The following is a 25,736-nucleotide window of genomic DNA, read 5'->3' as shown; positions in this document are numbered from 1 at the left end:
AATGCACCTCCATACCATCAGAGATGCTGACTTTTCAACTTCGCGCTGATGAGCCAGAAGGTACCTCTCCTCTAGTCCACAAGACGTGGCGTCCATGGTTGTCGAAAAGAATGTCAACTTTCCATTTGTTTGACCACAGAACTGTTTTCCACTTGTAAAAGATAATTTTGATTGAGCCTTGGCTCAGAGAAGATGGGAGCATTTCTGGGTGATGTTCATATATGGCTTCTTTGCATGATCGAGCGTAACCTTGCATCTATGGTTGGCACAGTGTGTTCAGAAGGTAATTTTTGGAAGCACTGCTGAACGGAAGTATTGCTGAACCAATGCAGTGATGTCTATCACAGAATCACACTTGTTTACCACTTGAAGACCAAGCCTTTTCTAGCACCTTTCATTACAGGTTTAAATCCGTATTTTTTGCTATAAAAAAAACCTCTAACCCCCAAATGTATTATTTTTAGCAGAGAACCTGGGGAATAAAATGGCGATCATTACAATTTTTTTATGTCACACTGTTTGCGTAGCTGTTTTTTTAAACACCATTTTTTGGGGGAAAAAAAATACACTAATGAATTTCAAAAGAAAAAATATATATCCCAACTTTTTGTAAAATATGAAAGTTATGCTGAGTAAATAGATACCCAACAGGTCCCACTTTAAAAATTGCGCAAGGTCATGGGAAGTTGACAAAGTATGGTACTTCAAAATCTCCACAGGTGACGCTTTAAACATTCTTACACGTTACCCGTTTAGAGTTCGAGGTCTAGTCCTAGAATTCTTGGGCTTGCTCAAATGTCCGCGGTGATACCTCACGTGTGGTGCGAATACCGCTTATACATGCGTGGGCGACTTGCATATGCTTTCGCTTCTGCGCACAGAGGAATGAGGCGCTTTACATTTTTTTTTAATTTAAGTATTCTTTTTACACGATCCCTTTATTTTATTTAACACATTCCTATTACAAGGAATGTAAAACATCTCTTAAAAAAAAAAAGTCAGGTCCTCTTTATGGAGAAATCTGGGGGAAAAAAAAAAAAAAAAAAAAAAAAAAAAAAAAAAAAAAAAACTTACTGTTAGTTCACCGGTAATGGCTTTTCTCTTCAATCCTTCCAGGACGGCCTACATTTGGGAGATTGTGGCTCCGCCTCACAGGAAACATAACTAATTTGCAGCTGTTTAAAAGGGTCCCACCCATCCTTAGCTCCAGTAATAGGAAAGTAGTTTCCAACCGAACTTTAAGGAATATAGTCAAACAGCTACATATAAATACATATACATTTATATATACATATTCTTTTAGAACTCACCACCACATAGGGCGGGAAGTAGGCCGGCCGTCCTGGAAGGATTGAAGAGAAAAGCCGTTACCGGTGAACGGTAAGTTTCTCCTTTCATCCTTCCAGGATGGCCTACATTTGGGAAGATAATAAAGGAATCCATACTGGCCTACCTTAGGGCGGGACCACTGCCTGTAAAACCTTTCTGCCAAAGGCAAGGTCTTGTTGCGACAGCACTTCACACGATAGTGCTTTAGGAAGGTATCTTGACTGGACCAAGTGGCAGCATGGCGGATCTGTTCCCAGGATGCTCCGGCTTTTTCGGCCCAGGAAGTTGCCATGCCCCTTGTGGAATGTGCCTTTAGAGTTGTTGGTGTGGGGGTACCTGACACCTTATATGACATACTAATGGCTTGTTTAATCCACCTAGAGATTGAGGGTTTTGATGCTTGTAAACCCTTCCTTGGTCCAGAATGCAGAACCAACAAGTGACTAGATCTTCTAAAACTCTTGGTTCTTTCTAGATATGCTAGAAGGCATCTTCTAACATCTAAGCAATGGAATTTTTCTTCTTTTGCACACTTAGGTTTCTCACAAAATGGGAGAACCATCTCTTGATTCCTATGAAAAGATGACACTACCTTGGGCAGGTACAGCGGATCTGGTTTAAGAATCACCCTGTCTTGGAGAATTCTCATAAAGGGTACTTTTATGGATAAGCTTTGCAAATCTCCCACTCTCCTGGCTGTGGTGATTGCTAACAAAAAGGTTAACTTAATAGACAAAATATTTAAACTAATTTTGTTTAAAGGTTCAAACGCTTCACTAGATAATGCCTCTAGTACTAGCGTTAAGTTCCAGGCTGGAACAATAGTTCTGTTAATTGGAGACACCCTTCTCCGAGCCAACAGAAATCTTTTAATTAAAGGTTATTGGGCTAACCTTTTGTCTAAAAAAAAAAACAAAGTGCCGCTATCTGTACTTTAAGGGTGTTCACCGCCACCCCCTTATCTACCCCATCCTGTAAAAAATCCAGGATCCTTGGGGTTGAGGCAGAGGAATCATTCTTCTGACTCTGCCAAGTACAAAAAGTTTTCCAGATTTTGGAATAAATTTTTCTAAGTTACTGGCTTTCTACTAGAAAGGAGGGTCTCAATGACTGTCTGAGCATCCTTTTTCTTTTAATATTTGGCGTTCCCTATCCAGATTGTTGATCTGGGGTGAATCAGAGTTCCTTGTAGTGATAGATCTAGTATTTTCCGAGGTACTGTCACTAATAGAGACACCAGGGTTGCAAATCACATCGTTTTTGGCTACCCAGGCGTGACTCGGAAGAGGCGTGGTTGCGACCATCCTTGAACTCTTGATATTGGATTCTGTAGTGGAAAGGCATAGGTTAGCTTGAAAGGCCCAGGTATTACTGGGGCCTCCAAGCCCAGCATATCCTTCTGTACTATCAGAAGGGAGAACTGCTCTACTTTTTGGCTCTGCTGCGTGACAAACATGTCCACTCCTGATTGACAAATTTATTGGACCAGGTGTTAGAGAATTATGGGGTTCAGTTCCCATTCTACCTGTTGGATTAGATGGTAACTGATTTCCAGTAGATCTGCTGGTTTTATCCAAATCCACATATCGTCCAGACACGGGACCAAACTTTGGCCTAGTAGGTACAGAAGACCTACTACCTTGACCCAAATTTTTATAAAGATCCCTGGATTTGCTGCCAAGCAAAAAGGAGAAGCTCTGGGCTGTCCACGTGCAGCCCCTCTTCTGTAACTATGGTGAATCTGAGAAATGCTTGATGTTCCCCGTACTTTGGAACATGTAGGTAAGCATTTCTTACACCCAACATTGTCATACAGACATTTTGGTACAGATTTTTTCTGACCATGAACTTCTGTTCTATTTTTAAGGGACAGGTCATAGTTAAATTTGGCACCAGTTGCGAGACCAACTCCAATTGGTATCCTTCCCGATGCAGAACGTAGGGACTGGCAGAGATGTTTTCCCATTGGGAAGCAAAATGGGTCAGTCTGCCCCCTACACTGACGCTGACGTCAGTTCGATTCTTTAGGTTTAGGCCCAGGTTTAAGGAACAACAAATTGTCCCCTTGTTTTCCTTTTCCAGAGCCTTTCTTCCTGGACTTTAATGGTCTTTTTTGATTCTTGCCTTGGAAGTTTCGAAAGGAATATCTTCCTGATTTGTCCTTTCTCTTGGTGGGGAACTTTTTCCCCCTTTTCTGCAGATCTGGACAAGGTATCATCAAGTCCTGAACCGAACAGTAATGAACCTTCAAAGGGCAGGGCACAAAGTCTTACTTTAGAGTTTGTATCACCTTCCCAAGCTTTGACCCAAAGCGCCCTTCTAGCAGAATTTACTAATGCTGCTGTTTTAGCAGATGCTGCTAATGACTCCACAGCTGCGTCTGCTAAATAGGACGCAGCTTTACTAATCATGTTTAAGGAATCTATTAGATCTTGTGATCCTGCCATACTGCGGACACGTTTTAACAGTTCCTTAAGCCAAAAGTCTGTATTCCTGGCCATACAGGTATCAGCTAAGGCTATAGTTGTATTGTATGCATTAGAATCCCAGGCTTTACTTAATGTGGATTCAATCCTGCGATCCATGGGATCTGCAATATGCCCGGCATTTTCAAAGGATAAATCTGTTCCTTTTGATAACTGTGCCAGGGGAGCATCAAGTTTAGGATTTCTTGTGAATACCTCCAATTCTTGAGGCTCAAAGGGAAACCTTTTCCAGTTTTTTTGGTCTGGAAAAGGCATGTGTAGGCACTTTGCATTCCTGGTGTATTAGGTCTTTTAATGACTGGTGAATGGGAATGGTTCTGTACTGGGCTTTTCCCAAGCCCTTGTACACTTTGTCTTTGCAAGAAGACTTCTTTGCCGGGATAGGAATTTCTTCAGTGTCATATACCACTTTAAGAAGACCCTGCATATATTCCAAGGAAAAAAAGATTAACTTTTTCCCCTTCACTGTTATTTTCCGAGTCCTCCTCTGAACTAGAAGGGTCTCTTAAATAACTAGAACCTTCTTCTGGATCCTCTTGTTCCCTAACTTGAGTTGAGGGAATGGATAGAGAATCTTCCCAGAGGGATGGGGGTCCCCTTGACCACCCACCGTCTTGGGAGGACGCATTATCTGCTCCTTCCACTGCTAGGACTAGAGGGATAGCTGCTGTAGCTTTAAAGGACTGTACTGTAGCTACCATTTCCTCCCTCATAGATTTAAGCAAATCTTTCATTAGGTCCTGCCCTGCCAATTTATTAATGCAAGTCTGACATAAGGGCTTTGTGTAAGATTTAGACAACCTAACCCTGCATTCCCCACATTTTTTAGTTGAGGATAAGGGTCTGGCAGGGGCTTCCTGTGCCGGTGGCGTACCTGTGACAACACATGAAAAGACAAGGAGAGGACACCATGAAGCGACATAACCTTCTTGCCTACCACTACGGCAATATACAGGAAAAAGCATGGCATGGCATACCTGTCACATAATAGACAGCAGTCGGCCGCCATCGGTATCACTTACCCGATCCTGTCGCCACCTGCGTTGCCGCTTTTTCCCCTGTAAGGATTGCGGCTGCTTGTGTCTCTTTCTGGGGCTTCCGCCCTCGGAGGGGGAGAGTCAGCCATGGTTGTACCGAGTTCGCTCCGATCCGGCGTCTCCTCCACGCTGGGTTTCTTCCGGGAGTCAGCCGCTCCGCCCCTTCCGCTGGAACTTCCTGTCTCCATAGCGAGGCTTGGGGCTCACCGCTCGGCGGGAAATTTGAAATCCTTACCGCCCAGCGAAGTGAATGGAGGAGACTTCCTGCAGAGACCAGCAGGACTTCAGGTATGAGGGACCTTCACCACAAGGCAAACCGCACTACCTGAAAGCTCCTTTTTCCAAGGACACAGCTAGGGAGGAACCTGCTATTAGGCCGACCGAAGCTGCCTTCCAGGGGTACCGTCTTGGCCAGCTATTTGCCTCAGGTTAGTAAAAAAAAAAAAAAACAAACGTTCCGATGTGAGGTTGGAAACACAACTGAACTGGAGCCAAGGATGGGTGGGACCCTTTTAAACAGCTGCAAATTAGTTGCGTTTCCTGTGAGGCGGAGCCACAATCTCCCAAATGTAGGCCGTCCTGGAAGGATGAAAGGAGAAAAATTGGTTACTTTCGTCCTAGACTGGAAGGGACATCATGACATCCCTCAGGTCCTCCAAGGCCATAGAGGCAATCAGACAGTCTCATTGCCTCTGACCAGCCGGCCGCACCATCGGATCGTTTCTCAGGGCGTGCCAGTAAAAGCGGTAAGCTCGAGTAACACTGGCGGGAGGGGGGAAGACATCCCCCTCCTGCCCCTTCGGAAAGAGATCCATTGGCTAATGAGCCACTCAGACCGCATTTTTTGGTCTTCTAAGACACAGGGTTATGGCTATAGGTTTAGCCAGAACCCTGCTAAACCACATGTAAACCACAATGCATATACGCTCATGGTTAAATATTGGCACCCCTGCATTTGTCAACTAATGCACCACTACACCCAGAAAACAACTGTTACAAATGTTTATTTCTTTCGTTTGTCTTGGAAGGACACAAGTAAAAAAAGCGTAAAGTCTGACACATTCAACGCAAAACTCAAATGGACTGGACAAAATAGGCACCCACTATTTGTTAGCACACCCCTTGGAAAAAAAATAAACTGAAATTGTTTCCTGTAACCATCAATGAGCTTCGAACGCCTCTACTGGAATTTTGGACCACTCTTGCCAATTGCTACAGGTCTCTCAGATTAGAAGGGTTCCTTTTCCAAACTGCTACTTTGAGATCTCTCCACAGGTGCCCTTTGGGATTTAGATCTCGACTCCCTGCTGGCCAGATCAGTACTCTCCAGAGCTTTGTCTTAAACCATTTCTGGGTGCTTTTTGATGTGTGGTTTGGGTCATTGTCCTGCTGTAAGACCCCAGAGACCCAACTTTCTGACACTATGCCCTGTATTGCACCCCAGACTTCTTTGGTAGTCTTCAGATTTCAGAATGCCTCACACGCTGTCAAGACAGCCAGTGCGTGAAACCGCAAAGCAACCCAAAAACATCAGTGAACTTCCACTATGTTTTACTCAAAGGGCCTGTATTCTTTTCTTTAGAGGCCTCATCTCATTTCTTTTTCTTAAAACAGCAGAATGATGGGTTTTTCCAAAAAGCTGTAATTAAGTTTAGTTTGTCCACAGCACATTCTCCCAAAAGGATTTGCTTCCTCAGGTGAATTGGCAAAACTCTTATCTGGCTTTTTTAGGTTTGTGTCAGCAGTGGGGTGCTTCTGGGTCCCCTACCATAGCGTTCCTTTTCATTCAGATGACTTACAGTGTGAGCTGACACAGTTGTACCCTGTGGTGGTGAGGGGGGGGGGGGGGCTGATCGAAAGACCATAACCCAAAAGCCACCATGAGCCACTCGATCCACAACGTTGACATCAGCAAACCACTCATCCACACGACACCATACCACGCTGTCTGTCATCTGCCTTGTACAGTGAAAACCGGGTTTCATGTGTGAAGAGAACACCTCTCCAAAGTGCCAGACGCCATCAAATGTGAACATTTGCCCACTCAAGTCAGTTACGATGACAAATTGCAGTCAGGTTGAGACCCACATGAGCTTCCCGGAGACTGTTTCTGACCACAGAAATTCTTTGGTTATGCAAACCAATTGTTGCAGCAGCTGTTCGGGTGGCTGGTCTCAGACGATCTTGTAGGTGAAGATGCCCAATACAGTAAAACTGCACATGTTTGAGTAGCTTTTGTGGCCAGCCTAAAGCACACCTGTGCAATAATCATGCTGCATCTTGATATGCAACACCTGTGAGGTGGCTGGATCTCAGCAAAGAAGTGCTAACACAGATTTAGACAGATTGTGAAAATTGAGAAATAGGCCTTTTGTGTACATAGAAAAGGTCTTAGATTTTTGAGTTCAGCTCATGAAAAATGGGGGCAAACAAGTGTTGCGTTTACAATTTTGTTTAGTGTATTTAAAGTCTTTGCAATTTTACATTGAGGAACATTCTGAAATTGTACGACATTTAGATGCTGCTTTTCAAGGGTGAAGCACCACTATCTGAACCACAAAATAAGGTGGACAATACAAAAGCAGCCAGCTCCAACACTATGCATGCAGAAGTAATTGCCACCAAGAAGGCTACCTTCTGGGACAATGTAAGCAGGGGAATCTGTCAAATATTTTCTAAAAAAGTACCAACAGTACCAAATCGAGATCTCACGGCAACAGTCCATAGATCACACAGGTGGAGTCACGTGGCGAACCCCCTGAATAAAAAGGTGCGAACCAAGGAACGCCAAAGTTCGAGCCACCGAAAAGGAACGGGAAGAGAGCCCCAGAGACTTCCAGACGCGATGGTAAATCTTCCTAGAGGTAGATTTTCTAGCTTTCAACAGCGTGGGAATAGCAGAGTCAGACAACCCCCTATCCTTCAGCACCCCCTATCCTTCAGCATCTGGCTTTCAAAAGCCAAGCCATTAAAGCCAGCAACTAAAGCAGGATGGAAGATCAACCCTTGGGCCACTGAGGAGGGGTCTCCAAGGAACATTGGCGACCAGCCGAATTATAGCCATGTACCAAGACTGGCAAGGCCAGTCTGGGGCCATAGGATGACCGGAATTCCTTCTGCGAAGGATCAAGGCAGAAGTCTCGGCAGATGTGTCAGAGGGGAAAGGCGTACATCAGACGGAACTGGCCCCAAGGAGCCACCAGTGCATCTGTGGCGTCGGTAAGAGGATCCTAAGACCCTTGCCACAAAATCTCGGCCTCTCGTCTCAGCAGGAAGGGGCAACAGGTCGACCTCAGGAGTTCCTCACCGGAGACAACGGATGAAAACGCCTCCGGATGACGTGACCATTGTCCCTGGTCCAAGGCCTGTCGACTGAGTTAATCCGCATGACAAATTTTTCACCCTTGGAATATGTGAAGCAGAGAGCTGGAACTAAACCTTCTGCCCACCTTACAATGTCAGCTACTTCAAGCTGCTAGAACACTTAGTGCCCCCTTGGTGATTGACATGTCGTAGCATTGTCCCAATTGAATTCGTACTGGACACCCTTGAAGATGAACCGTCCAATGGCACAGAAAGTCTGATCGCGCAAAGTTCTAGTACAATGATCGGTAGTCTGGACGCCTTCAGTCCAAACCCCGAGCACATTCCATGCCCAAGACACCCACTCGGCAGGCTGGCATTCATGGTGACCACCGTTCAGTACAGGGGAAGGAAGGATTTTCCCTGTTGAAGAGCAGGAGAGCAAAGCCACCAGAGCAGGGACCCTCTCATACCCTGGCTCAGCAGAATCAGATTGTCTAGAGACTGGATTCTTGTCCCACTTGGCAAGACACTCTGCAGAGGTGTCATGTGAATGGCAAACAGAATCGCCTCAAAAAAAGGTAGACCCCATCAGGTCCAGCACTCGCATGCAAGTCCTGAGAGACGACCGACTGATTGGCTCAGAAGCTGCAGGATGCCATTCGACTTCTGTTGTCCGAGTCAGGCCCAGATAGTCCCAACTTGGTGGACAGAACCAGAGCAGACTTCTGGTAATTCAAAGTCCAATCGAACTCCTGCAGAGTCCGCACAGCGATGTCCAGGTTGTCCTTTAGAGCGGTCGAAGTACCGCAATCCCCCGCTGTCGCAAAAATGCAAACATCGGGGCCAACGCTGTCATGAGTACCCGAGGAGCTGAGGCGAGACCAAAGGGCCATTGTCCTCAGTTCTTCGTAACCTGCGGGAGCAAAATCAGGGTTCATACACATTTTCACCAATGAAATTCCATGACTTTTCCATGACTTTTCCATGACTTCACGTAAATATTCATGACCTAATGTTTCATGAAATGTCTATGTATACGTGTTAAATAAGAAGAAAATCTATGTCACACCCAGCATATTTTTACTAATATAAATGACACTTACGTTCGCCGCATGCAAAGCTGGCCGCTATCTTGCTGTCTGGGAACATAGTCTGGAAAAGCTGACCTGTGTCTTCACAAGACTTGTATGAATAGTGTGAATTAACCACCTTTAGAGCCCACAGTACCTCTGCTGTTAGAGTTTTGTTTCTGGATACAGCGTGACTCAAAATGGTCCCTTGTTTTACAGAGGATGAGGTGGAAGCACCGCTGCCGCAGCTGGGAGCCGGTGTCACTTCAGGCGCACAGGTGAAAAAGCCAGCGATCGGATTGGAAGCTGTCGAGCACGCAGCTGCAGACTGGTGCTTTGCACCTTTAGCGTGGCTAGACAGCGCTGCCTCTCCCATGTTCGAAATGTCAAATGTTTTACGACACACACTGTACATTTAGCACGTCCCGGGTCCTGATCTTTCTCCAGCCACCTCTCATACTTTTCGTCATGAAGCCATACATTTTTAAAGCTGCATTTCCCTGGCATTGCTGTAACTGTGAACGGACTGGTATGGATGGCACAAAATGCAGCACATAATCTTTTTAGGCCCAAGCAACAGTCATAAGGTGCAGGCGGACTGGTATGGATGGCACAGACAGTGAGATGCACAAAATGCAGCACAGTAATCTTTTAAGGCCCAAGCGACAGTCATAAGGTGCAGGCGGACTGGTATGGATGGCACAGACAGTGAGATGCACAAAATGCAGCACAGTAATCTTTTAAGGCCCAAGCGACAGTCATGAGGTGCAGGCGGACTGGTATGGATGGCACAGAGAGTGAGATGCACAAAATGCAGCACAGTAATCTTTTAAGGCCCAAGCGACAGTCATGAGGTGCAGGTGGACTGGTATGGATGGCACAGACAGTGAGATGCACAAAATGCAGCACAGTAATCTTTTTAGGCCCAAGCGACAGTCATGAGGTGCAGGCGGACTGGTATGGATGGCACAGACAGTGAGATGCACAAAATGCAGCACAGTAATCTTTTTAGGCCCAAGCGACAGTCATGAGGTGCAGGCGGACTGGTTTGGATGGCACAGACAGTGAGATGCACAAAATGCAGCACAGTAATCTTTTTAGGCCCAAGCGACAGTCATGAGGTGCAGGCGGACTGGTATGGATGGCACAGACAGTGAGATGCACAAAATGCAGCACAGTAATCTTTTTAGGCCCAAGCGACAGTCATGAGGTGCAGGCGGACTGGTATGGATGGCACAGACAGTGAGATGCACAAAATGCAGCACAGTAATCTTTTTAGGCCCAAGCGACAGTCATGAGGTGCAGGCGGACTGGTATGGATGGCACAGACCGTGAGATGCACAAAATGCAGCACAGTAATCTTTTTAGGCCCAAGCGACAGTCATGAGGTGCAGGCGGACTGGTATGGATGGCACAGACAGTGAGATGCACAAAATGCAGCACAGTAATCTTTTTAGGCCCAAGCGACAGTCATAAGGTGCAGGCGGACTGGTATGGATGGCACAGACAGTCAGATGCACAAAATGCAGCACAGCAATCTTTTAGGCCCAAGCGACAGTGTCATGTGGTGCAGGCGGACTGGTATGGATGGCACAGATCTGATGGTGCACAAATGCGGCACTTACTTTTGGGAGAAAGAACAGTGGTGCTCCTGCTTGCCCAAATAAAGCTGTTCAGGTGGCAGTGAGTCATGAAGGTGCAGCTGGAAAAAATGCGGCGCTTACTATTCTTAGGCCGAACCTACCAGTCCCATGAGGCAGAAAAGAGTTCTCACAGAAACTAAGGCGACTCAGGATTGGATGCTTAATTATTTACATTTATTTTTAACATTCCCGTAGGACTGGTACAGTAGGTGCTCGCAGTTTGCCCTACGGTCGGTCACTGGCCAGCAGCAGCCGAGGAAATGATCGTGGACCAATGACAGGCAGCGGGGAGGGCCGGGCCACGGTTTGCCTGTATGTGACTGGCCAGCAGCAGCAAACCAATCACAGGCAGCGGAAGCGTCACTGGAGAGCGGGCCGGCCGCATGAACGTGATGACGCGGGGGTGCGGTAACTGAAACGGTTACCGCCCCCTTCCGCGTCATCACGTTCATGCGGCCCGCCCTCCAGTGACGCTTCCGCCGCCTGCGATTGGTTTGCTGCTGCTGGCCAGTCACATACAGGCAAACCGCGGCCCGGCCCTCCCCGCTGCCAGCGATTGGTGCTTGGTGTATGATCTACTCCTCGGCTGCTGCGGACCCGGAAATGTGCACAAGCATAAAATAATTATACATTAATTTGCAATAAAAAAAAGTTTTAAGCATCAGCTCCCCCCGCCGCTGCCCGCCGCTCCCCCCCGCTCCTCCCCAGATTTCCATGACTTTTCCAAAACATTTGTAAAATCGTACTTTTCCATGACCTTTCCAGGCCTGGAAAGTGTCATCTCAGAATTCCATAACTTTTCCAGGTTTTTAATGACCGTACGAACCCTGAAAATGCTCTTGCCTGACGTAAGGCCCCTAATGATCTATCTCCTCCATGGAGGCTCCAAACAGACGGTCCCCTACAAAGGGAAGATCCGATAGAACCTTTTGGAGGCCTGACCTGCAGATCAGCATTTCAACCAGATCATGCCGTGCAAGGTCACCACTGTCACAGACACCCTGCAGGCTAATGGGGCTGCATCGCAGATATATTGCAACCCCTGTATTGACTGGTCCGCCAGCTCCACCATTTCGTGAGGGTGCGGACCCTCTTAAATCCTAGTGTAAAGGTTTTGCCCACTCCGTCAAGGTCTGGGAGACCAAGGTTATGGCAAAAAACTTGTCTCGGGATTGAACTGGCAACGGTAAAAAAAGATGGTGCACCAATGATTCAGCCTTCCTATCTGCAGGATCCTTAAAGGACAGAGAGTCCTCCAAGGGTAGTAATGAGACTATTTAGCCTAGAAACCTGGGAGTCCACCAACAGTGGTGCTGTCAGTTTCTTCAAAATGAAATCTTCAATAGGATATCTAGTGAAACACTTCAGTATCCCAGGCATGCGTTTCAGGGACACCCACTGACTAGCGACAAACTTGTCGAAATAGGCAGGAAAGCCTTTAGTCCCTCTGGATCGCCTGCGGGTGCCAAAAATTGCATTGGAGTGGCTGACGCAGCATCCACTGAGTCCTCCATTTTTAAAGTTTCTCGCACTGACACAATCAGCACTTCTACAAGCGCAGTGATGGTGGAAGAGAAATTACCCTCACTGTTGGAGCACTCCATGGGGTGACTGGCACCTGCCAAATCAGCCTCAGGATCGGCGGAGGCAGAAAGCGCTTTTTGCCAGGTCTCTTCTGTAAGACCATGTCCACTTTAGACACTAAAGACTGTAGGATCGCCATAGCAGAGTGGGACCCCATGGATCCCCCCCCCCCCCCCCCTCAGAGTGGGTCTAGTGGCGAGACATGTTCAGCAGGCTCCATGACACCCTGGAGTCGCAATAGGAACACCGTATACATTTTACAATAAGCTGTGAAAATAACCCCAGATTCCTGTAGAACTACAGGTCCCAGATCACTGCAATAGAAAACCAGGCAGGGCGATATCGCCCCAGGACTCACCAAACATGTCTCAGCAGCAGTTGGGAGAGAGGGGAATGAGCGCCAACAGCCTGAGGCACTCTGACCCAAAAGGAAGAGGAACGGCCGTACTGTCATAAGAGGCCGCCCATCGAATACTGCTCTATGCAGCTACAAGAAAATGGCCGCCCCACCGGGGAAAATACATAGAATCCACCCACCAAAACATGGCCGCCGGTCTCCAGGAAGAGGGAGAGCCCATGCAGGGGAACTGCACTAGTGAGGGTGGAAAAAGGTAGGGGTGGGTAGGGGATCTGTGAGACCAACCAACCCCGGGAGGGCCCCGCATTTACCCAGAACTTCCCGAGGGAGAAGGGGGGGGGGGGGGACTACTCACCATACCATTGGAACTTGGCGAGGGGTCACTCTAGGCAGGTCACCCCATCTCAGAACAGGGGGTGCTGCGGGCCCGAGGAATGCTGTGACTCCGGCCACGACCAGGTCGTGTGTGTGTGTTCTTGCGAGATGTCCCACTCGCAAGCCCATCCCCTCCAGTGGGACCATGTTGCGGCCGACCTAGTGTGGAGCTGAGATCTGCACGCACTCGCTGGCCAGTTGATTGTAGTTCTCTCAGGAACAGATCCAAGAAAAAAAAAAAAAAAAAAAAAAAAAAAAAAAAGGAAAAAAAAAAGAAGAAATTCAGAAAAAAAATAAAATAAATAAAGATGCCAGGACCAGAGATCAAAGCAGGAAGATGGGTCCTTACTCCTGACTAGGCAAAAAAAAAAAAAAAAAAAAAAAAAAAAAAAAAAAACACACCACAGATCCTAGAGCAGGGAGTGGGATTATACCACCTGGGACTGCCCCATAGGCGTAGTTAAGCCTGGTTAACTTTTGTTAACCATTTCCCGCCTAGTGTCCTACTCCTATGAAGGAGCAGCATAACCCATTTGTCAAATGAAGATATGACGCTGTGTCCGAACAAAAGAAAAAAAAAAAAAAAAACTGTTTGATGCAACGTTTGAGCTGGAGTTTGGCTCACCAGGTGAAAATAGAGGGGGAAAAAAAGCCACCACGTCCAATGACTGGTAAGCTGTAATAGATTTGATCTTTTTGGTTCATTACATTCGATCCCATCACTCCCCAGACTGATTACACGCTTTCTCCTATTTTCACTTATGTACTGATTAAACTGTTACTAAACCCAGGACCCAGCATTCACTGTATCTGGTCTCTCAGTACACAACATGGAAATGCTATTATTTTAGTAAATATATACTGCCAAATAACAGGTATCAGCAATATATAGCAGTCTTGTGACTATCAGTGTCTGACCAAGTACTAGTTAAAGCTTGTAAGAGTTTTCATTCTCCTCTGACTGTCCTATGAGGCTTCATGGCTCCTAGCCCTCCATCTGGACAGTGCTGATCACAAAAAAAAAAAAAAAAGAAAAAACTCTCGAGCAATACACACAAAACTGAGCATGTGCTGACTGCTGAGTGCACCCAATACTCTGTCCCCCATCCATCTGCTGGTAGTAAAGGGGAGGATCAGAAAAGACAGTATCAAACAGCCTTTTTTTTTTTACACAATGTGGAGGATTAACCCCTTCAGTTTCATAGTGAGTATAACAAGCATGCTTTACTGCATATACACACTGATTTTACTGTTATGGGTTTAACCACTTTAATACAGGGCACTTCCCTCCCTTCCTGCCCAGGCCAATTTTCCCCTTTTAGCGCTGTTGCATTTTGAATGACAATTGCGCGGTCATGCAACACTGTACTTACACCAAATTTATGTCATTTTCCCCCCACAAATAGAGCTTTCTTTTGGCAGTATTTGATCACCTGTGCGATTTTTACTTTTTGCTAAACAAATAAAGACCGAAAAGTTTGAAAAAAAAGTTTTGTTTAGGTTATACAATTTTGTAAATAAGTTTTTTCCTGCACTGATGAGCACTGATGAGACTGCACTGACAGGCACTGATGGGGTGGCACTGATGAGGCGGCACTGAAAGGTAGCACAGATATGCAGCATTGGAGGGCACTGACAGGCACTAATGGGCACTGATAGGCACTGATAGGCAGCACTGGTGGGCACTGACAGGCACTAATAGGCGGCACTGGTGGGCAATAATGGGCACTGGTGGGCGACACTAAGGGATGGCAATGATGGGCACTGGTGGGCAGCACTGAAAGGGAGGACACTGGTAGGGAGGACACTGGTGGGCATCACTGATGGGGAGGGCAATGGATGGGGGCTCCCTGAGCCCTGATTGCCATCCCTGGTGGCCATAGTGGGCATCCCTGGTGGCCATAGTGGGCATCCCTGGTGGATCTAGTGGCATCCCCCCCCCCCCCCCGAGGGTCTGCACTGGTAATCAATGATCTGATTACCAGTGCCGACCCCCCCCCCCCCCCCGTCAGGGGAGCCGCCGATCGGCGCTCCTTTACTCGTGCCTGTCAACTAAGGAAAGCCGATCAACGGCTGTTCCTGTTTACGATGTGACCAGCCGTGATTGGACACGGCTGATCAAATGGTAAAGAGCTACGTCAGTAGTCTCTTTACCGAGATCGGAGGTGCAGGGTGTCAGACTGACACCTCGCATCACCGATCGCCGCTGGGGGGACGCCCAGAGCTGTGTTATCCTGCCGACGTCATAGGACGTCCGGTCAGGATAACACAACCACATTCCTGCCGTCATTTTGTAATAGGGCGGGCGGGAAGTGGTTAATAGAGGTTTTTTTTATAAATTATAAAGAATCTGCACTATTGACATAATATTATACAGGGGAGAGAATTGATAGCACTGCACTTACAGTGGCAGGAAAACTATGAACATCTTGTAACTTACTGGTTTTCTGCAGTAATTTGCCATAAATTGTGATCTGATCCTCATGGTCACAGCAATAGACAATGTGCTTAAGCTGATCCCACACAAACAATTCTAATTTATCTGGTCTTTATTGAACACACCTAATATTCACAGTGCTGGAGGAAAAATTAAAGCTGGCCATAGATGGTTCGATCTATGGGCAGGCTAATTGTATTCAAGTCGATCCATCATCAAATCGACTCTGGCACAACCAGCATGTCTGAATCTTAGCTTAGCCTGTGGCTATAATGCTGCTAACAGTAATACTCATGTTCTTCGGGCAGGAATCGCTCCCGGCGTCGGGAGAACACAAAAGCTCCACAGGAGTGATTCCCCCCCATAAGCACCGACTTAAAATGGTGATTTTCTTTACTGCAACCCGTAGTTGTAGGAAAGATCATTGAAAGAACATTGCATAATCTATGCTCTGCCTAAGCAAATCCATAGACTATGTTAAAGAAAGCTAATCAGTCAGAAGTTTGTGCACACCTGGAGTTCAATAGAATAAGTTTGGAGGTGTGGTTTAGAGCTACCTTGATAAAAAGACACGCAAACATTTTAACCTGTTAACGGCCGCCATTTTACTGCGGCAAGCAGCCCCTCCTGCGCGAATCGACGTAGCTGTACTTCGGTCACGCACCTGCAGCTAGGGGGCGAGCAGGGACTCCAATGCAAGGGGCCGGCGGCTCCGGTTACCGGCCACCCGCGATCGCTCCCCGCTGAGAGAGAAGGACGGCCAGCTGTTGTAAACACAGCTGACCGTTCTCAGAGGTTCACAGAGCGCCTGTGATCCTTCTATATAGGATCACAGGTCTCTGATCATTTATATAGGATCACAGGTCTGATCATTTCAAAAGCCCAACCCCCATACAGTTAGAAACACTCCCCTTGGCTCACATTTAACCCCTTGATTACCCATTGTTTAACCCCTTCACTGCCAATGTCATTACAGTAAAAGTGCATATTTTTAGCACCGATTACTGTAGTAATGTCAAAATGTCAGGGGTCCGATCTGTCCGCTGCAATGTTGCAGTCCCACTAAAAATGGCAGATTGCCGGCATTACTAGTAAAAATAAAAAATGAGAAATCTTTCCCGTAGTTAGACGTGATAAATTTTGCGCAAACCAATCAAAATACACTTATTGCGATTTTCTTTTTTACCAAAAATATGTAGCAAAACACAAAATAGGCCTACAATGTTAATATATTTTTTTGGGAATGATATATAGCAGAAAGTAAAAATTTTTTCAGAATTGTCTCCCCCCCCCCCCCCCCCGCTATAAAAAACACCAAAGTTATATTTGTGGGGGAAAAAAAACCCTGAATTTTTGTAAAATCTTACCGTAAAATTCCTTTGAGTCCTCCGACAGTCGCCACCCAATCACACAGTCTTCACTAATGGGGTATTGCTTCCTCTCCACAGGAGTTTCTAGGCATAAGACTTGTAAAAGAACAATTTATCTACATAGTCACACCCATGGGGGCTGTCCTAGTCCATTACCCCCCTGCAATAGCCATCCCAATTCAGTTTGGTCGCAAGCAGTGATAGTGTATAAAAAAAACCCCAAAAGAGGGGCGGGGGCAGCGACTGTCGGAGGACTCAGGAATTTTACGGTAAGAATTTAAAAAAATTCAGTTCTCCTACGTCCGACAGTCGCCGCCCAATCACACAGTCTTCACTAATGGGGACGTCCCAAAGCAGTGTAGACATGAGGGGTGGGCAACACAACCGCCAGAAAAGCAACGCAGTACCCACATCAGAGAAAGGAACCTTACATGTACAGAAAGGTAACCTGGGTAACAAAAAAGGGCTCAACATGAGCAACCCAGGAAAACAAACAACCCCAACAGCCAGGGACCCGTACAAAACCAGGGTTCCCTATGGCACTGCCGCACAGAGAACCTTGCGGCCAAAAGAGGCATCAGCTGACGCCAGAACATCAATTTTTATAGAATTTGGAAAAGGTGTGCACCGACCACCAAGTCGCAGCCTTGCACACCTGGGCCACCGAGGCCTGATGCCAGAAGGCCCAGGACGCACTCACCGACCTGGTAGAGTGCGCCTTGACAGGGAAGGGAGGAACCCATTCCCGCAACGAATAGGCCTGGACAATGGTCTGTCTGATCCATTTGGCAATGGTCACCGCAGACGCACCCTTCCAAGGAGCCTCAGGAAGTACAAAGAAAATCAGACTTCCGAAAGGATTCAGTCTATGACAGGTAAACCCTGATCGCCCTGACAACATCCAAAGAATGCAAGGCAACCTCCTTTGGATACTTAGGGTTCGCACAAAGCGAAGGTAAAACAATGTCCTCATTGAGGTGAAAATCCGAAACCACCTTCGGCAGAAAGGACGGATTAGGGCGCAAGACCACCTTATCCCTATGAACTACCAGGTAAGAGGAACGGCATGATAACGCCGCCAACTCCGACACTCTGCGAGCAGAAGTGATCTCTACCAGGAATGCAACCTTAGATAGCATAGGTAATGAAAGTTCCCTGATGCTTTCAAACGGGGAACGCTGCAACACGGACAGAACCAAGTTCAAGTCCCATGGAGGTAAGGGCTCCCTTCTGGGAGGAGCCAAGTGCCGCACACCTTGGATAAAGGTGTGAATCAAGGAATGAGACGCCACAGGGCGCTGGAAAAGAACATCCAGTGCAGATACCTGGCCCTTAATCGTGGCCAACGCAAGGCGCTGGTCCACACCAGACTGTAGGAAAGCTAACACTCTCGCCACCGAGTATGAACGAGGAGAAAAACCCCTGGACTCACACCAGGCAAAATAAGCTTTCTATGTACGGTAATAAATCTTACCAGAAGAGGCTTTTCTAGCCTTGATCAAAGTAGGAATAACCTCTGGAGGAGAGACCCGTCTCTCAGGACCTGGCTCTTAACAAGCCATGCAGTTAAAGCCAGCGACTGTAAAGTAGGATGGAAGATCGGTCCCCGAGACAGATCTTCCCGCATTGGCAGCCGCCACGGAGGCTCTACGGCCAGGTGAACGATGTCTGCGTACAAGGACCGGCGAGGCCAGTCCGGCGCTACCAGAATCACCAGTGATTGTTCTGAGGCCAACCTGCGAAGGAACCTGGACAACTGAATCTGAGGAAAGGCATAAATCAGACGATACTGACGCCAAGGCACCACCAACGTGTCCGAGGCGTCTGCCAGAGGATCGCGCGTTCTTGCCACGAACCTTTCCACCTTGTGGTTTAGCCGAGACGCAAACAGATCCACATCCGGGGATCCCCACTTCGCGCACAGCATTTGAAATACCTTCGGGTGCAGGGACCAATCCCCCTGGTCCAGGGTCTGGCGGCTCAGATAATCGGCCTGCCAATTCTCCACACCCGAAATGTGCACTGCCGATATCGCCGGGACATGAGTCTCAGCCCAAGACAGAATACTGGTCACTTCCTGGGCACTCCTGGTGCCCCCCTTGGTGGTTGATGTAAGCCACCGCAGTGGCATTGTCCGTCTGCACCCGTACAGGACGGCCCCGAAGACGATCCGACCAATGGAGCAGACACAGCCTGATCGCTCTCAATTACAGAATGTTTATCGGGAGGGAGGATTCCTCCTCCGACCAAGTGCCCTGGGCAGACCAGGATGCCACCCCAGCCCGACAGGCTGGCATCCGTGGTTAAGACCGTCCAAAGAATTGGCTGGAAGGATTTTCCATCCAACACCGCCGGGGACTGAAGCCACCACAACAGATCCATTCTGGTTTGGCGGCTCAGAGACACTCGGGTCCAAGGACTGAGGTAGTCTGTCCCACCTGGCCAGGATATCCGCCTGGAGAGATCGCGTGTGAAACTGTGCAAATGGTATCGCCTCGAAGGCAGATACCATCAACCCCAGGGACTGCATACAGGTCCGGAGTGACGAGGATTTGCTGTCCCTGAGGGACCTGACCTCGTTCTGTAGGGTCCGGAGCTTGTCCTCCGGTAAGAACACCTTTGCTTGAGCAGAGTCCAGAACCATCCCCAGATACTGGAGATGAACCGAAGGCGACAAGGTCGACTTCTGAATGTTGAGCGTCCAACCGAACTCCTGAAGCATCTGGACCGTAGTGGACAGATCGCGCAACAGGCTGACTGGCACTCGATCTTAACAGGAGATCGTCCAGATATCCCAAGACAGCAATGCCCTGTGCCCGCAACAGGCCCAGAACAGGCGCTACACTTTCGTAAAGACCCTTGGAGCCGAAGCGAGACCGAAAGGTAACGCCACAAACTGGTAATGTTCCTCCGCGATAGCAAACCGGAGGTACCTCTGATGACCCTCGAAAATGGGGATGTGCAGATACGCATCCTTTAGGTCTATAGAGGCCAGGAACTCCCCCGGATTCAGGGAGGCCACCACCGAGCGGAGTGATTCCATGCGGAGTGATTCCATGCGGAATTTTTGAACGCGCACAAAGTGGTTCAGCGCTTTTAATTCCAGAATTGGACGCACTTTGCCCTCCTTTCTGGGCACAGTGAACAGATGAATAAAAACCCTGAAACCTGTCCCGATGAGGCACTGGGACAACAACCCCCTGGGCGAGCAGATCCTGCAGCGCCTGATGTAGGTCCTGTAACCGCCCTGGGGTCAAATGAAGATTTGAGGGAAAGAATCTGTTCGCCGGCCGTGAAAGAAAAATTCGATCTTGTACCCTGACCGAATTATTTCCTGAACCCACCTGTCCGTGACTCGGAGCAGCCAAGGTAGGAGGAAACCGCGCAAAATGTCCCCCGCACCCCTGAAACAGGTGAGGGCGTCCCTTCAGGCAGAGGCGGACTGAGCCGCCGTCCCAGCCTGGCTAGATTTTTTTGTTTGCCGAACCAGGGATTTTTCTGGCCACCTTGGCCCTTGAAGGGTTTACCCTTGTTCTGCACCCTGAAGGCACGAAAGGATCCTTGATTAGGTTTAAAGGAGGGGGCCCGCTTACCGCGGAAAAGTTTCCCCTTCGAGTTCTGGGGCAGCAGAGTGCTCTTGCCCCCAGTGACTCCTTTAACCAATTCATCCAGGGATTCCCCAAAAAGGCGAGACCCCGCATAGGGAATGTCAGCCACCGTCTTCCTGGATTTCTGGTCAGCCGATTAGCTCTTTAACCAGATTAAGCGACGGCTAATCACTGCAACGCTGGACAGGCGCACTGCCAAAGGGGCCTCATTTAGAGCCGCATCGCACAAATACATGACCCCTCGATAAATCTGATCCACCATCTCCACTGTAGTGGGAGTGGCAGAGTCAGCCACGAGGGTGCGTTTGAGCACCTTGGTCCAATCCGCCACAGCCTGAGCCACCATTACGGAGGCAAAAATAGGCTTGAGCATGGAACCCGCCACCATCTAGGAATGTCGGGCGAGAGATTCCAGCCTCCTATCAGTAGGGTCCCTAAACACCGGGGAGTCCTCGGTGGGGACCAAGGTAGCCTTGTTCAATCTGGCCACCGTGTGATCCACTTGGGGAGGCACACACCAGCGCGCAGCCGTAGTGGCTGCAAAAGGGTAGAGAAGTTGAAACTTCTTAGGCACCACGAAGGTGTGTTAGAAGTTACGCCATAGCTCATTCACCTTATGGTGAAATTCTGTGGGGCAAGGAAAAACCTGCGCCGCCTTGCGGGTCCTGTGTGTACCGAAAGAGGACACAACTCCCGGAGGGGTGGGCTCATCCTCCAAATGTAGCGTTTCCTTCACATGCTGCGTGTTCCTCGGGCGACCTGGGGGGGGGGGGGGTGGAGTCATCCACCCCTGCGACCTCCGCCTCCCCCTCAGACTCTTGCGGGTCCTGAGAAGAGCGAGACCCCGAAAGGGCCACGCTACCTACAGCAACCATGTCACACTCAGAATCAGAAGAAAAGGAAATCCTAGGCCTTTTCCTAGCAGCACGTTCAGACACCAGCACATCCATTTTTGCCACCAAAGTTGCCACAACAGCCGCCAAATTAGTCTGGTTAGAGGATTCAGAGGACCCTAAATCCCCCACCAAAGCTGGAGGAATTTGCTGTCCTGAGATTCCATAACAGAAAGAAAAAGTTTTTAAAACTGGCCCTTTAGCGGTGCGCTGCGGGGTCCGCGGCGCTCTTATAGAAACTGGAACACAGACCCCCCTGCAGGGACAAAACCGACCAGGAAGATTGCACAAAATAGGACCGGAAAGGAACAGCAGGACAGAACCCCACAGTGTGTTACCAGCTCCTTCGGTCGGCTCTGTGAGAAAGAAGGAAGTGATGTCACTGCTGGAGTCTGAACTGAGGCTGCAGACCAAGGGAAAATGGATGCCTATTGAAAGTAATGGGAGGCTTTGGCAAGATGGCCGCCGACATGTGCTCGGAACGATCGTTTGCCACACGCAAGATGGCACCGCAAGGCGCCAAAATCACTACATAGCATGCTGCATAAACGCCCATAATGAAGCCAGACATGCTGCCCACACTTAAAATGGCGGACTGGCGGTTTTTAACCTCGCAGCAGTCGCCGCATGTGTCTGCACCTCCAAGCACCCTAAAGTGACCTCAGGAGAGGGACCCCCCAATCCCCCACACAGCGCTGCTGTGAGAGAATAAAAAAAACCCCCGCAGGGACCGGGAACAGGGAGCCCAAAACGCACAGACACAGGGGACACCACAGACACACAGGACTGCTGACCCCAGACAGAGGCCTCACAAAATGTACTTACCTGTACCCGATGACGTGGGGTGCCTCATATCAAGCGGGAAACAGCCCACCTTCAGATGGCAGGGGAGTGCCGCCAGCCAGAAAAGCAGGACACTAGTGGTGCACGGACGAACCTATGCTGTGTCCAGTGAGGTAGCCACCTCACATGGCTGCATCCCTGATGGACAGGGACAGGTCGTTTGCGAGGCCAGGGCGAACACATAGCCTGCGAAACGCTCGATGGTGGGCTGGGATTCCATCTGACCCTCTGTCCTGGGGAACCATGACAGTCAGTCCGATTCCCAGCTCCGCAAACACCGTCTTCATCCGAAGATCCAACTAACTAGAGCTGATAAAATAAACAGCTAGCAAAGTAAAGAAAAATGACATTTTCAGAAAACAAATTATAAGAGAAAAAGAGGAAGGCTGAGACTGTAGCCTCAGCACAGGGAAGCCTATCCACTTCTAAGCTAGGCAGAAGACAAACTGAATTGGGATGGCTATTGCAGGGGGGTATTGGACTAGAAGGACAGCCCCCATGGGTGTGACTATGTACATAAATTGCTCTTTTACAAGTCTTATGCCTAGAAACTCCTGTGGAGAGGAAGCAATACCCCATTTAGTGAAGACTGTGATTGTTTTTTAGTACAGCGTCGCACGACCGCGCAATTGTCCGTTAAAGTAACGCAGTGCCGAGTCGCAAAAAATGGCCTTGTCATTAAGGGGACAAATCCTTCAGGTCTAGAAGCGGTTTAGAGTGCTGCTCAAAGGCAGCATATGCCTCGCGAAAAGGCATACGATAACATTTGACCCTGCATAAGGTTGGAAAGGGATACAAAGCAACCTCAGTGTTTAGAAATCTATCAGTCATCAATTAGACAAGTTGTCAACAAATGTAAATGTAGACAGTTTAGTACTACCAAGGCACAACACAGAACCGAACCATCAATGAGGTAAAGAACCCATGAGTAACAGCTAAAGGCCCAAAGACATCACTGGAACTGGTAAACATCCTTGTTCCCGAGTCTACCATATGGAAGACTTTGAACAGGCAGGGTGTCCATGGCTGAGCACCATGTAGGAAGTGGCTGCTCAAATATAAAAAAAAAAAAAAAAAAAAAAAAGGACGACACTACTGGGAAAGTTTGTCAACTGACAAAACAAACGTTGAGTTGGTCATGGAAGAATACCCAGAACTATGTATGGTGCAAAAGGCACAGCTTACCAACATCAAAACATTTTCCAATGGTGAAGTATAGTGGAAGAACATAATTTGGGCAGCAAGGGACAGTTAGAAAGCTTGTCAAAATATCCTACAGGCTAATGTTAGGGTGGCTGTCTGCCAGCAGAAGCTTAGAAGTTGGGCGATGCAGCAGTACAATGAGCCCAAGGAAATCAACCAGACGGGCCTCAAACGTAAAATGGACCTTTTGGAGTGGCCAAGTCATATCCCAGACCTCAATCCAGGGCTCGACAAACCCCAGGCGCCAGGTCGCATTGGCGAGTAGAATTAGCCGCCTGAGCTACACTGCTTACATCTGGGAACTGGCACCCTCGTGGTGGCTGGGGCTGCAACAAGCAGTCACTGGCGGCACTGAGGGTTTCCCCTGCCTGTACTCACTGCTCGGAGAAGAGGTTGAAGATGTTGTGGGCTTGACCTGGTGCCGTCCTTACTGGTGAGTGGACAGAGTGGGGCAACTGGTCGGAACAGCCTCAGTTCCATTTACAACCCCACAAAGATGGAAAGTTTATTTTATTTTTTCCCATTAAAATGTATTACTATTTTATTCGCTCCCTGTCCTGCCACACAGCCGAAGGCCCCTCTAACATGGGCTGTGTGATCAGGTCCACCTGTCAGTTACAGGCAAACCTGAATCGGATCCTCTATGGAGTGGCGGATGTCTGCTAAAAACTGCAGCCATCCGATCCTGTAGGCCAAAAACAGACAGCTGGTGGTCCTACTTAGCATCCGTCAGACGGCTCAAATCAGATGGCATTGGATTGAAATGGACAGGCAGCCATTTCCATCTGACTGCCCCATAGAAGAGAGCGGGACTGTATCCATGTTCGTTCTGCATAGAGCAGACAAGACCTGTGTGAAAGGGCCTAAGGTGGCATGAGTTACTGGAGCTCCACCAACTTGCTGCACTGTCCTTCCTGAGTGAGCCACTGCCCAACACATCAAGCCAAGTACACACAGGTTGAATGCCGGGCAACATCCGCCGGTTCATTAAAAACTGGCCGCCATTTGGCCCCCGTTTATGGCAGCTGGTCCGACAGAAGCAGGCCATTTGGCATGCGCAAAAAAACTGCCTTCTAACTTTAGCTGGCTCCTAGATTTTAAGCAATTTTGTCAAGCCCTGCCTTAACCCCATAGAGGAGCCAAGTAATGACATCAAGAGCCATTCACACGAGACGTCCTACAAGTGTGTCTGACCTGAAGCAGTTTTGTGAAGTGGAATGGTCAAAAATTCCTACTGAATGTTGTGCAGATCTGAACCAGAGCTACTGAAAGTGCTTGCATGAAGCCACGGTTGTCAAAAGGAGGTTCGACCTGCTATAAACGCCAAGGATTTACTTTTTCCTCCAGCACTTTAAAAGTTTAAAGGGTGTGTTTAATACATGACCAAATAAGAATGGTTAACATGTTATCAGCTTAAGCTCATTGTATTTGTCTATTGTTGGGACTTGGAGGATCAGATCATGTTTTACAGCAAATGCAGAAAACCAGTTAATTCCAATTGGTTTACATACTTTTTCTTGTCACTGTATTTGAAGTTTAAACAAAAATAAGTAACAAAACACAAAAAAGACATTTAAACATGCAAAAATGGTTTAAGATAGCTTTACATGCAGATCAAAGTTTACCCCTTGATCTGCTATGTAAAATCAATTGAGGCAAAAATTATATTGCTACATTCTAATCCTTATTGGTACTGCAGGACATGGTTTTGGGAGTTCCATTTTACACAGAATAGCTGCTCCTGTAATACAGAACAAATCTCACTGCTAATAAATGAAACCAGGATATGCTAGAATCCCTGGTAAGGAAGAGCACAAGACATACTACACAAAGTATTTAGACAACATTTTTTTAGTTTGCGAGTCAACAACCAATAAAATAGTATTTTCTGGTTGTAATAATTACAATTTACTTCTAGAATAGACAAGTAAACAATTATAAATATATGAGTAGAACTTACCTTTTGCTCATTATAGTGTTTAAACATTCTGAGACAGTGCTCAACTATAAACAAAAGATAAATGCCACCAAGTGCAACTAGGCCTTTCATAACACTGTCATACTCCACCAGAAACTCCTGGTCTTCCACTTGGTCCATATCTGTACTGTGGCCGTGTCCAGACTCTTCAGAACCATGATCATGCCCACCTTGTGACTGCATATAAAAAAAAAAAAAAAAAAAAACCCCAAACAT

General features: G+C 47.8%; 1 protein-coding gene across 1 annotated transcript in view; it reads right to left on the bottom strand.

Moving 5' to 3' along the window:
• Window positions 1-25,736, bottom strand: part of SLC39A10 (solute carrier family 39 member 10) — a 140,066-nt gene that overhangs the window by 23,116 nt on the left and 91,214 nt on the right. The window contains exon 4 of the mRNA XM_082262457.1: window positions 25,503-25,697. Coding sequence (XP_082118583.1) covers window positions 25,503-25,697 — 195 coding nt within the window. The remainder of the gene's footprint in view (window positions 1-25,502; window positions 25,698-25,736) is intronic.

This window comes from Pelophylax lessonae (genome assembly GCF_965119305.1).
Source record: "Pelophylax lessonae genome assembly, chromosome: 6".
NCBI classification, from domain to species: domain Eukaryota; kingdom Metazoa; phylum Chordata; class Amphibia; order Anura; family Ranidae; genus Pelophylax; species Pelophylax lessonae.
This window is presented reverse-complemented; position numbering and strand designations above follow the sequence as displayed.